The sequence below is a fragment of the Phacochoerus africanus genome, chromosome 1 (genome assembly GCF_016906955.1).
Source record: "Phacochoerus africanus isolate WHEZ1 chromosome 1, ROS_Pafr_v1, whole genome shotgun sequence".
Classification (NCBI taxonomy): domain Eukaryota; kingdom Metazoa; phylum Chordata; class Mammalia; order Artiodactyla; family Suidae; genus Phacochoerus; species Phacochoerus africanus.
In genome coordinates, this window is record NC_062544.1 from 215,824,607 (window position 1) to 215,838,208 (window position 13,602).

Consider the following 13,602-nt stretch of genomic DNA (forward strand, 5'->3'; position numbering starts at 1 on the left):
TTGTTAACCACTGAGCCACGGCGGGAACTCCTTTTTTTTTTTTTTGGTCTAAATTTTTAATTGTTATTTCCCCAATACAGTTTTTTTTTCTTCTCTACAGCATGGTGACCCAGTTACACATACATGTATACATTCTTTTTTCTCCCATTATCATGCTCCATCATAAGTGACTAGACAGAGTTCTCAGTGCTACACAGCAGGATCTCATTGGGGTTAATAGGCGCAAGCTATTGCTTTTAAGACCTATTAATTATTATTTTCGAAAAGTAGTGGCCAAAGATGCAGATTTTGGAGTCGGCCACACCTAGACTTGGATAGAGATTCGCATGTCTCAGAAATGAATCTGGCACAGCCCTGTACATCATAAGTGCTCAGTAATGCTGCTGCTTGTTGTCATTAGGAAGAACTCTGAGTCACCGTGTACTTGAGAACTGTTTTATTTTGCCTATTGGATTGTCTTGGAAATAGGAAACAGAAGGAGGGGGTAAGTGGCGGTGCCAGACAGAATAGCACAAGCTGCACGATGGGACAGCCCAGGGATTAGCGCTGAGATTAGCTGAGGAGTTACTGTTTTTACAAGTCACTCACTGGGGGAGACTCTTCACCTTTTGTTTAGTGAGAGGGCACGTTGAGAGAGAGAAGGGAGCCCTTGCAAAGCTGGGCAAGTGGGTGGAAAAGAGGAAGCTGAGCCTTTCTGTGGGCAGAAGTTTAGTGGTGTCCTCTGGGGACAGGCAGACTCCTTCCCTCACGCGGAGTCAGGCTCTGACTTAGAAGGGCACGTAAGCATCATTGACTGTTAAGATATCAGAACACTGTGTTTGATAAGAATGACTGTGGACTCACATAAATGGTAGATTTTCCTTTTTATCATAATAATGGTACAACAATGTCACTTCAAAAAATTCTTGAAAAATCATCCACTTTAACACATTATTATTTTCATTTGTGCTTTATTCATGCATTCAGGTTTGTTGTACACGTATAATGTACTTGTTAGCATGCACTGTTTTCACCCAGTTTTTGAAAACAAGAGGCAAAATGAACACCTCCCAGAGTTTATAGTTTGAGGGAGGTTTTTAATTTTTATTTCTGGAACTCTTCATCTAGAATTGTGCTCAGAGCATGTGGCGCTCTAGCCTTCGTGGTGGCAAATCTCTACACTTTAGGGTAGATTGATTGATTGATTTTTTTTTTTTTTAGGGCCGCACCCATGGCATATGGAAGTCCCCAGGTCAGGGGTCGAATCAGAGCTGTAACTGCCGGCCTACGCCACAGCCATAACAAGGCCAGATCTGAGCCGCATATGTGACCTACACCGCAATTCATGGCAATGCTGGATCATTAACCCACTGAGCGAGGCCAGGGATTGAACCTGAGTCCTCATGGATCCTAGTCAGATTTGTTTCCACTGCGCCACAATGGGAACTCCTTTAGGGTAGATTTAGTTTAGGGAAGAGTCGGAGGTCATACAAGCCAGAGAGCTCATAGTTTTTCATTCCAGGTTTTTTTTTTTTTTTTTTGTCTTTTTGCTGTTTCTTTGGGCCGCTTCCGCTGCATATGGAGGTTCCCAGGCTAGGGGTCTAATCGGAGCTGTAGCCACCGGCCTATGCCAGAGCCACAGCAACGCAGGATCCGAGCTGCATCTGCAACCTACACCACAGCTCACAGCAACGCCAGATCGTTAACCCACTGAGCAAGGGCAGGGACCGAACCCGCAACCTCAGGGTTCCTAGTCGGATTTGTTAACCACTGTGCCACGACGGGAACTCCCTCATTCCAGTTTTTATTTTTTTAATTTTTATTTATTTATTTTGCTTTTTAGGGCCACACCCATGGCATATGGAAGTTCCTAGGCTAGGGGTCAAATTGGAGCTGTAGTTGCTGGCCTACACCCCAGCCACAGCAACACCAGATCCGAGCCATGTCTGCGACCAACACCACAACTCACAGCAACACTGGATCCTTAACCCACTGAGAGAGGCCAGGGATTGAACCCGAATCCTCATTGATACCAGTCTGGTTCATTACTGTTGAACCAGGACGGGAATTCCTTCACTGCAGTTTTTAAAATCAGAATTAAGGTGTGGCTCTGAGGCAGAGAGACTGTTATTTGTTTGGATTTATCAACCGGCTTTTAAAACAGTCCCCAAAGAGAATTTAAAGATGCAGTTGAGTGAAGGCAACCTCCTCGGGCAAAGTTCTCTCGATGTTAAATTAGCACAATGCTGATTGATGCATAAAGCTCAATGTATGCTCACTTAAAGAAAGAACCAGACTTATTTGGTATAGTCACCTTTCTCGGTAAGCATTATGATTTGGCTTCCAGTGTTGGAAATCAAATGGGGAACATGATCCTATGTTTATACAAAATCATGACTCTAGTGCTCTGTGCAGCTCTGGTCCTGCGGAAGGTATAGTGACCGAGAGCCCATTGCGGAGGTCAAGGTGGGGGGGGGGGTGCTGGCTGTCCTGTGAAGACACCCCCAAGCGGCGAGGGTGTTTCAGTCTGTAGAGGTGAAGACTAGGAGGAGATCTGATCTCCTCAAATATAGAAACAAATATAGAAACACTTGAAGCCAACGATGCCTCTTAACATGTTGAAAATTTCAACATCTATAAAGAGAAGTGCAGGCAGGCCCCAGATATTTATTTATATGGGGGAAGGGGAGAATGGTCTGTCACAGGTAGCAATAGCTTCTGTTTGCCAAGTGCATGCTTACTTCAAGGTTATGGCCCCCATGACCGAAGGCTGACGTTCAGGTGTTTAGTGCTTGGTTTTTCCATTGTGTATTTTTAGAAATACTTTTGTGTCTTCTCCTTTGCCCTGCTCCCCTGTACCTCATAATGGATATTTGTTGAGTGAAATGTGGCACTTTACTAGCTTTATACCAGACTAGGCAGGGACAAGCCTCGCTGTAATATGTGAGGTACTTCACCAAGGCAAGGTTCTTGTTCCAGGATAAGCCTGGGGGCAAAAAGGAAATTCTTCCTCTGCTTTAAAAAGCAGGACTTTTTGTTTTATTTTTGAAATTGAGGATACAACTCACATGCCATAACATTCACCACTTTAAAAGATAAACTCAGTGGTGTGTTGTGTATTTGCAAGGTGGTACAGCATGGCCAATTATCTAATTCCAGAACATTTTCATCGCCCCCAAAAGAAATCCTGTGCTCATTAATAGTCATTCCTTATCTTCTCCCACCCAGACTGACAACCACTAAGCTATTTTCTGTCTCTGTGGTTTTGCTTATTCTGGACATGTCATTTCAATCATATGAAAAAAAAAAAAAAAAAAGAGTTCCTGTTGTGGCTCAGTGGTTAACGAACCTGACTGGTATCCATGAGGACTCAGGTTCAATCCCTGGCCTTGCTCAGTGGGTTAAGGATCCAGTGTTGCCATGAGTGTGGTGTATGTTGCAGACGTGGTTCGGATCTGGCTTTCCTGTGGCTGTGGTGTAAGCCAATCGCTACAGCTCTGATTCGACCCCTAGCCTGGGAACCTCCATATGCCGCAGATGCAGCCCTCAAAAGACAAAATAAGTAAATAAATAAATCATATAATATGTGGTCTTTTATGTCTGCCTTCTTTCACTAAAGCAAAATATTTTCAAGATTTATTGATGTTAGAGCATGTATAGGGGTGTAATTCCTTTTTATGGCCACATAATGTTCCATTGTATATGTGTAGGTATACCACATTTTAGTTGATGAATATTTTGGGGCTGTTTTTGATTTGGGACAATTACGACTAATGCTGCTACGAACATTTATGTACATGTTTTCGTGTGGACATGTGTTTTCAATAATCTTGAGTATACAGCTAGAAGTGGAATTGCTGGGTTGTATGGTAATTCTATGTTTAACTTTTTGAGGAACTGCCAAACTTGAAGCATGATTTTGTATAAACACAGGATCATGTTTTCCATTTTGTTTCCAATGCTGGAAACTGTCCGGATAAAAATCTTAAAAAAAAAACACCTTAATAAAGGATAGAAGATCCTTAAGAAAAGACATAAATTTTAGAATAAAGCATATTGAAATGGTAAAAAGCTAGAGGTAGAGCGATTAGAAAAAGTTTACTTAAGTCTTTATTTGCCTCTGTCCCTTAGCCTCTTAAGAAAAAATGACCTCTGATTGGTAGCTCTAACATTTTTTTCTAACTTTTTATTTTGAAATCATTTTAGAGCCACAAGAAGTTACAAAAGTAATAGAGAGTTCCTGCATATCCTTCCCAATAAGAACATGTTACATAACCAGAGAATGTTATCAAAGCCAGGAAATTGACCTGGGTTCCATACTGTGAACTAACCTCGAGATGATGGTTGCTTTTGATACATGCTTTTGATGATGAAAGCCCCTCTCTATGCTGCTTTTTTCCCCTCTCCCACATTCTGATTGGAGATGCTGAGTATGTGACTTAGGTGTTGCTTCTGCTACCCAGACTGACTGTACACACACTTCAGAAGACTCGATGATGGGTGGATAAGTGGTTTGCTCTAGATGGAATGTTCATATCTCTCCTGCACTCTTCTATGTTGAAACCCTAACTGCCTGCCCCCCAATGTGGTGATATTAGGAAGCAAAGTGGGGCCTTTAAGAGCTGATTAGGTTATGGGGTGGAGCCCTCATGAATGGAATTAATGTCATAAACACAAAACAAAAACCTCCAAAGCTCTCAAGACCCCACCGGGCCCTTTCTCCCTTAAGAGAACACAGCAAGAAGAAGCCTTCAGTCTGAAACCTAGAAGAGGGCTCTTGCCAGAACCTGACCACACTGACCTATCTTGGACTTACAGCTTTTATAACCATGAGAAATGAATTTCTCTTGTTGATAAGGCACTTGGTCCATGGTATTTATTATAGCAGCTTGAACTAAGACAAGATTATTTTCAAGGAAACTAGAAATGCCCTAATTGCTTGGGGGCAGCCGCTGTAAAGGCCAGGGACGTCTTCTGACAGTTCTATCTGTTAAGGGTCAGAATTCTGAGGTGGGCATTGGGGTTTGGTGCAGCACCCAAGGCATATGGAGGTTCCCAGGCTAGGGGTCCGATTGGAGCAACACAGCCACAGAAACACGGGATCCAAACCGTGTCTGCGACCTACACCACAGCTCACAGCAATGCCAGATCCTTAACCCACTGAGCAATGCCAGGGATCAAACCCAGAACCTCATGGTTCCTGGTCAGATTTGTTTCCGCTGCGCCACGATGGGAACTCCTAGAGCTGATTTTAATGTTTCCTTTTTTTCATGTCCTAGCATAGAAGTGTAATTCCACGGAATCAGAAACTACTTATATTGGGGAAAGCAAGAGTTTATCTGTTGAGATAATACTTTGTTTTCATATTTGAACAAAAATCAATCTTAAAAAACCCCAAAGTTCTTGCTAGATTTCTCTATGTTCATTTTCCAGGAATGTTTGTTATCTGATATATGTTCCTAAGGAGAAAGCTAACTTTTCACTTCTGATTGAGGATAAGACAGAAGAAAGCTTTAAAAATACATTTCAGGAGTTCCCATTGTGGCTCAGTGAGTTAAGAACCTGACTCGTATCCATGAGGATATGGGTTCAATCCCTGGCCTTGCTCATGGGTTAAGGATCTGGCATTGCCACGAGCTGTGGTATAGGTCAGATCCCGAGTTGCTACAGCTGTGGTGTAGGCCGGCAGCTCTAGCTCCAATTTGACCCCTAGCCTGGGAACTTTCCTATGCCACAGAAAGAAAAAGGACCTAAAAAGAAAAAGGAAAAAACATTTCATAGGGAATGCTTGTTGCTACTTGAGTACGGTAGGAGAACCTACACTTAGGAACCAAGCAGTGGCAGGAACTCCATGCAAAGTACATCTGAGGCTGGATGCTTGGGAAACAGGAAAAACCAGAAGCATATGGGAGGGGCTGCTTGCAGGAGTGGCTTCTTCCTCACAGATGTGAGGCAATCCACTTTTCTCTGGGGTTTGCTTTATCCTATTTCTCTGATCCTGCTGCTGGTGCTGAGGCGGGAATTATGCGGAATGGCCCCAGAGAGGAGGGCTGCAGCCACACGCAAGAAGCCTTTAGGGGTCTCGTGTGTAGAGGGAGGAGGGGACACAGGACTGGATTGATGTCCTAGAGACGGGCACAGATGGAGCACCCACTGTGAAGGCCAGCCCGGCTCTCAGTCTGCCGGACACATGGGAGGTGGTGACATTTAGTCTCTCGTGGCGCAGAACTGGGTGGCTGGATATACCGTCGAGTGGTTTACATGTGCATGGTTCTGGAAATGTGCCCAAAGATGGAGAACACTCCCTGGACCCTCTCCTGGCAGGGGGTGCCCTTGGCCTTCAGCAGCAGCTTCCCCTTCAGTCAGCTAACCACAGAGACCCCCTCATTGGGGAGTTAACCCCCAGGCTCTTCCTCTACAGTGAAACCTCCTCCCTCCAAATCTGCTGGTGTTATAGAGTCCAAGCTTGGCCTGCTTGCTGGACAACAGGTCCCATAAATAAATTGAGAGACAAGTTGTCGGGGCAGGTAATAGCGACCTTATTCGGAAAGCCAGCTGGCCAGGAAGATGGTGGACCAGTGTCCCAAAGAACCAATTTCCCTGGGGTAGAATTCAGGCTCTTTTATACTGAAAGGGTGGGGGTAGAGTCCGGGTTCTGGCCAGACTCCAGAGGGGGTGTGTTAACGTCCTCCTTCCTGCTCCTGATCAGGATGTCGCCTGTGAGCTAAACAAAGATATTTTGACTTCATGCTCATTACCTGGGAAGCAGGGTTCCCAGAGATGGGCCCTTAGATAGCTCAAGCTTATAGATAACATCCCTTTAGTGATTAATAGAATGCGAAGGTTCTCCCTATTACACTGAGAGGCTATTCCATTATTACCAAGGCCCATTGAGGAGTTCGTTGCCTTGAAAATCCAGCAGAGATAAGGTAGCAATAAACTCTCATTCTGAACAGTAATGACACTACCCTTTTTCTTAGACCTCTCCCTTTCTGGAAAACTGGAGGAGAAATACATCTTTTTAACATTTGCCCCCTCCCAATGGGAGGGGTGTGTGTGTGTGTGTGTTTGTGTTTTAGCGATCAATTTCTTTTAGATTTTTTGGCAAGAGATTTCTCACTTCAGAATAGATAAGCTCTTCGCATACAGAGAGACGGATGTATCACATCTTGTTTCCGTCTTTGCCTTCATGTCTGGAAAATTTGGAGTTAAATATAATACCTAAGGCCGTTAGCTATTCACATTCAAGTTTTTGGCAAAATGTTTTCTTCATCCCTATAGGAAATGGCTTTGATAATTGACCTTCAGGGAACTTGAGGCTGAAGTTTTTCTTGTGTAGCAGCATTTGTCCGGGGTTTCTTTTCTTGGTCTCCTCAATACCTGGAATAATTGACATCCGCCCTGTTTTACCGATCCAGAAGCTGAGCAGCAGGTTGAAAGGAAGGAGCCTGAGGTCTCAAGTCCTTGGTGACGAGGTCTGGATTGCAACCCAGCTCTTGCTCTCCAAGGCTAGAGTCCGCTTCCCTCCGACAGGTGCCTCCCAGCCTCCCTAGTCCAAGCTCGTTGCCTGTTTCCTGGTCCTGAAGTCCTCCTTTGTTCATTACTCATAATCCCCCGCAAGGTGGAAGTGGATTTTGGATTAAAGAAGATGTAGCTGGGACCTTGGTGGAAGGGCACAGGTAACAACGTACAGAAGACCTTGCAAAGAGGTCGTGGGATTAGACAGAAGGGGACATGAGCCCCTCCTGCCCCTCCCCCACTGTGATGTGCTGTCCATGGGGCTGGGGGGGTGGGGTTCGGGGTGTCGGGGGTGTTGGGGGAGCCTGTGCAGGGATGGGCTTTGTCTGCCTGATGGGAACCAGAGACCGACTGCAGCAGTCCGGAATTCATTCTGGAAGAGGGCTTGAACATTCCTCTGTTTGAGTCAGACTCTGATGGTTTTTAAAAATAGGCTCATACCAACAGGCAGGCCAGGCTCCATCAGTCTTGAGGCGGCTAGAGCAGCACATGCAAGGACAAGTCAGGGAGGCAGGCTGCACTCTGTCGCTCGGGCTGCAGTGGTAATTACAATAATCATCCTTAGTTTGGGCAGGCCTTCCCTGCTTACAGAACACTCCTCTCCCACACCAGTGCTTCATCGCCTTGCTGCTGTGGTGCCCCTGTTGTCATTTTGTAGTTAAGGAAATTGAGGCTTGGGTTGCACGCCCCGTCAAGGGGCAGAGCTGGAACTTGGCCTGAAATCCTTTGGTCCTTTGATTCTTCACGGCCTGGTTAACAAAGTTTGGGAGGAGCAGGAGAAGGGAGCACAGAGCATTGGGTTCCCTATCCTACAAGTTCCAGAAGGCCTCAGATTTTTTTTTTTAAAGGAGGTTTCAGCTTGAGGTGAGAGATTGGGTCCTCTGAGGTGTGACTGCCGGACCCTCGTGTGGGAGCAAGGCCACCTTGGCCCTGGCACCTCTAAACACGCAAGGAACATCCAGATTGCAAATGCGTGGACCGTTCTAACTGAAGAATTCCAGGACCTCTCTTGGTGCCTCTGAAAGGCTAACAAGCCTCAGGGCAGATAGCATTACCTGGTATGATTCATCTTCTCCCCGTTGTTTCTGAATGATGTGTTTTTAGAGATTATGAAATGGTGAAGGATCATTCTCTTGGCATGAGTCCTCCAGCCACCGTGCTGACTCGGGTCTTTCTGCCTACCCCGTGGGGTGAGTGTGCAGAGGCCACGCCTCCCAGACACTGCCTTCTTCTCTTTGTTTTCCTCTGAATCCATTCCTTTTTCCTTTGTCTGTTGACTATCTTATTATAGGGCCAAAAGTTATTTTCTCTTTCTCATCACTGTAGACAAATCTAGTAGTGGGTTTTTTTGTTTTTTGTTTTTTTCTTTTCTTTCTTTCTTTTTTTTTTGTCTCTTCAGGGCCGCACCCACAGCATGTGGAGGTTCCCAGGCTAGGGGTTGGATCGGAGCTGTAGCCACCGGCCTACACCACAGCCACAGCAATGCCAGCCAGATGGAAGCTGTGCCTGGGGCCTACACCACGGCTCATGGCAACTCTGGATCCTTAACTCACTAAGCAAGGCCGGGAATTGGACCCACATCCTCATGGATCCTATTCGGGTTCGTTAACCACTGAGCCATGACGGGAACTCCCCTTTTTCTTTTTGATGGTGCTAAAATTTGGAACATGTCTTCCTGTGTTTATACATATAATTTCTTCCTTCCTTTTTTTAATAGTACCATCTGGGGCATATGGAAGTTCCCAGGCCAGGGATTAGATCCGAACCAAAGCTGCGACCTGTGTCATATATGTGGCAATGCCAGATCCTTAAATCACTGTGCCAGGGCCAGGGATTGAACCCACCCCTCTGCAGTGACCTGAGCTGCTGCAGTCAGATTCTTAACCCACTGTGCCACAGCAGGAACGCCTACATATGATTTCTGATAATAATGAATTGTGTCTGTGAGGTCAGATATGCCCAAGAACTAAATCGTTTTGTTTGATAAATGGCTAAGGAGGTGGAAATAGGTGACACAGCATAAGCTTCCAAGAAAAAGATGTCTTCTAAGAGGTTTGCAATTGCTAACGAAAAGTCGGAGGTGGACCAGCCTTGAAAGCAAAGCCCATCCCTTCAGCCCCAGCAGATTGGGTGACCTCTAACATGCCCGGTCTCTCTGTTGACACAGGTGACAAGACTTCCTTCCAGCTGCAGGTCCGACAGGTGGAGGATTATCCTGTGGACCTGTACTACCTGATGGACCTCTCTCTGTCCATGAAGGATGACTTGGATAACATCCGGAACCTGGGAACCAAGCTGGCTGAGGAGATGAGGAAGCTCACTAGCAACTTCCGATTGGGGTTCGGGTCTTTTGTAGACAAGAACATCTCTCCTTTCTCCTACACAGCCCCGAGGTACCAGACCAATCCGTGCATTGGGTAAGTGACCAGCTCTTCTTCTGTTAAGTGTTTAAAGGTTGGGGAATGGATCAGTGGGAAAATTTAGCCTAAGAAAGGACGAGGAAAGGTGTATATTTGAGGTGGGGAGGGAGGGAATCTGGTTTAGGTGTTAAATTTGATTAGAGATAATCTAGTTCTGTCCTCCCCCTGTGTGCAAAGAAATAAACTGTTACAAGGTTGCATAAAGATATAATGGTCATAGCTCATTTGTTTTCCTGCCTGCCTGACATAGTGCTGTTTGCCACATTAGTACATTTTAGAGAGGGTTCTCAGAAAGTGCTGGACCCAAGTGATCAGGGAGGGAGCAGACAGAGCAACTTAAACTTGTCCCTTTGTGGAGAGTGCCTGAGATGTTTGGGATAAGTGAATTACAAGTCTGTTCCTGTTGTTTATGTAAATAACTATAACTTACATTGCTGGAGCAGAATGAAAACTCTGCGTTTTAGATGTATGATTTTTCCACCATAAGTACTTGAATTGACAAATATTAGAGGGTAGGAGTTTCTAACTGCTGCAACAAACAAATCTTAACTATGTATTGGCTCAAACTTGGTGAGAGTTTACTTCTTGCTCCCCTCAGTGCAGGTGGGTCTCCTGGTCAGTCCTCCCAGCAGTGACTCAGGGACCCAGGCTCCATTCGAGCCCATGTAGCTTGTAAGGTCCTTCAAGCCTGGAGGCTTGCTCCTAGGAGGGTCCTGTGGGCCAGGATGACATGGCCTTGGCTGCTTCTGCTCCTGTGTCGTATTCCACAGCTGGGTTCTAGCAGGGAGGCTGGGAGCTAGATTAGCTGCACACAGGTAGAAGAAGAAAGGGGTCAGTGAATAGGTCTCTGCCCTGGTATATTTGTGTATTGGAGCTGGGGGGTCACTTCCTCCAACTCCCCTAACACAACCCCTCTGAGGTTGATTTGGTTCTTTTCTAGTCTTTCAGGTATTCTTTTAAGTGACACAATTATGCAGTATGGCAACAATGAGAAGTAACCTCCAGCTTTTTCTTGCTCATCTCCATGGTCTACTTTAGTTAGGCTTTGGCATATTCAGGCATTTCATGGTCATTTTCACTTCTTGTCTCTTTGGCTGCCCCTGACCCTGTCGTACCTCCCAGCTCACCTTTAGCAGCCTCCACAGCTCCCACCTCTGGGTTGGATTGGGTGGGTGGGACGAGGTGGTATTTATGCTGGTGTTAATGTGTTCTGAATCCTTCCTGACCCTTCTGTACACTCTCCTAGAATCCATTGTAGATCTTCCCCAGAGATTGCAAAAGAGACGATGGTGGAAAACGCAGTAAGATAGGAAAAAGTTTTAGATGCAGATGAAATTCTGAGTTCCTTAACCATGGAGAGGCACTAGGTATCCTCTTTTGCTGGATTTAGCTTCCTCCTGGCCACAGGTGGCTGCTGGCATTATTGTTACTTTGGTCCTGACTCCAAGGCCCTCTTCAGCTATATCCCAGTATCACATGTCTGGAGTTGGAGTTCTGCTACTTACCAGGTGCACCTGCATCTTAACCAGAACTCTTTTCAGTTCATTCAGAGTAGCAATTCTGTCTGCTGCGATTCTCTGCCCTCAGGCTGGGCCCTGTCTCCAGACAGACAGGGTGTGTCTCCACTTTCTTCCTTCCAGGGACCACGCACAAACTGTCAGAGGCTAGATTGGAAACTGGCAGATAGTGAAGGACTGGCTCGGGGCTCTGGGCAGTCAGGGTTCTTCCACTCCTTATTCAGAGCTCCGTCTGCAGGCCCTGGAAGGCAGAACCAACTACAGGCAGTAAAAGTCAGAGTACAAGGCACACTGACACGATGCTTGGAAGACAGGAAATCCAGTGAAGGATGGGCGTTTGGAAGGAAACAACAGATCTGAGTTATGCAAATCCTTCTTCCTTATGCTGGGCAGCACCTGGGGAGTGGCTCATGGCCCAGTGAGCAGACCGAAATTCATCTCCAGCGTCCTGGCAGTGGACTGTGTGCTGCCTCCTGGGTGTCCTCGGAGATTCCCCTCTGCTCCTAGGGAAGAACAGAGCAAGCTGGGGGATGTGATCTGGCTGTTTTCTGCTCCTGGCCCAGCCTGTACATGTGCCTTGTTTGCTTTCCTAAGTTTTAACAGCACTGAATTAGTTACCAACAGGTCAAAATAGAAGATTTAACAGGAGTAACCAGGATTTCTAGGTTTTCTCAAAAAAACTAGGAGGTCTGGTAAAGCCAGGCTTGTACCTCATGTTTGGACACCACAGTCCCCACCATTCCCTCTTGTCTCACAGCTGGCCTGTTTCACCAGTTACGTTACCAGACCTACTCCAGCTTCTTGGACAGCAATACCGCAGAACCCAATGTTGCTCCCACAGGACTCTTAGGCAAGCAAAGCTTTTTATTGAAAGGATAGCTTATGCACAAGGGAGAAGGTGGAAAAGAGTATCAACTCCTGAGGACTTTCTGGGGAGGGGTTTCGGTTTTTTTTGTTTTGTTTTAACTTTATTTTATTGGAGTATCGTTCATTTATAATGTTGTATTAGTTTCAGTTGTACAGCAGAGTGAAGCAGTCATACATATAGATATATCCATTTTTCCGCACATAAGATATTACGAACCGAGTAGATTTTCCTGGGTTGTACTGTAGGTTCTTGTTAATCATGTTTTATATAGTAGTGTGTTTAGGTTATTCTCACCCTCCCACATTTTTCCTCCCCACAGTGGTTTCACCTATAGTTACCGTAGGATTGGTTTCAAAATCCAAAATCTTCAAGTTTATTTCTTTTATAAAGAAGTTCTTTGGTATCATTTTTTATTGTTCCACAAATATCTCATGATATTTGTGTTTCTCTGACTGACTTCACTCAGTATGATAATCTCTAGGAAGGGTTTTTTTTTTAGGGCCATAGCCATGGCACATGGAAGTCCCAGGCTAGGGGTCGAATCAGAGCTGCAGCTGCCAGTCTAGCCTCGCAGATCCCCTAGTCTGGGAACCTCCATATGCCGTGGGTATAGCCCTAAAAAGCCAACCCCCCCCCCAAAAAAAAAACAAAAAAAACTGTCTGAAGGACATGGAAGATGACTCAATCCATTAATTAATTAATTTTGCTTTTTAGGGCCACTCCCACAGCATGTGGAGGTTCACAGGCTAGGGGCCGAATTGGAGCTGTAGCTGCCAGCCTACACCACAGCCACAGCAACGCCGGATCTGAGCCATGGCTGCAACCTACACCGCAGCTCAGGGCAGTGCCAAATGCTTAACCCACTGAGCAAGGCCAGGGATCAAACTCGCATGCTCACGCATGCTAGTCAGGTTTGTTACCGCTGAGCTGCAATAGAAACTCCCTAGGGTGGGTTTTCATGGCAGTATAAGGGAGGGGCTGCCGGGCGCCTGATCAGCTTGTGCTCAATTCTTGGATTGGGTGGCATCAAGGTGCAGTTTTAAGCATCATTAACCTTCCAGTTTCCACCAGTGCCTGCCTTTGGCAGTTTTCATCTGGCGGGTTCCTGTTTCCTGCAAAAACAACTTAGGAATGTGTGTCAAGCTTCAGGGAACTGGGAGTTTGGTGATTCTGCTGAGTGGCAGATTTATACTTCCACTTTTGTCCTTTGGAAACCATGTACATACATAAGCAGAACAGAGATAAGAGCCAGTCTTTTACTTCTGTGGGTCTTTGCTTGCTGTCTCGGAAACCTTTTGCT

The 13,602-nt window shown here is 45.8% G+C and overlaps 1 protein-coding gene across 1 annotated transcript in view; it reads left to right on the plus strand.

Annotated features, from left to right (window-relative positions):
* ITGB5 (integrin subunit beta 5) overlaps positions 1-13,602 on the plus strand; it is a 118,957-nt gene that overhangs the window by 23,706 nt on the left and 81,649 nt on the right. Inside the window, exon 4 of the mRNA XM_047790454.1 lies at positions 9,665-9,914. Coding sequence (XP_047646410.1) covers positions 9,665-9,914 — 250 coding nt within the window. The remainder of the gene's footprint in view (positions 1-9,664; positions 9,915-13,602) is intronic.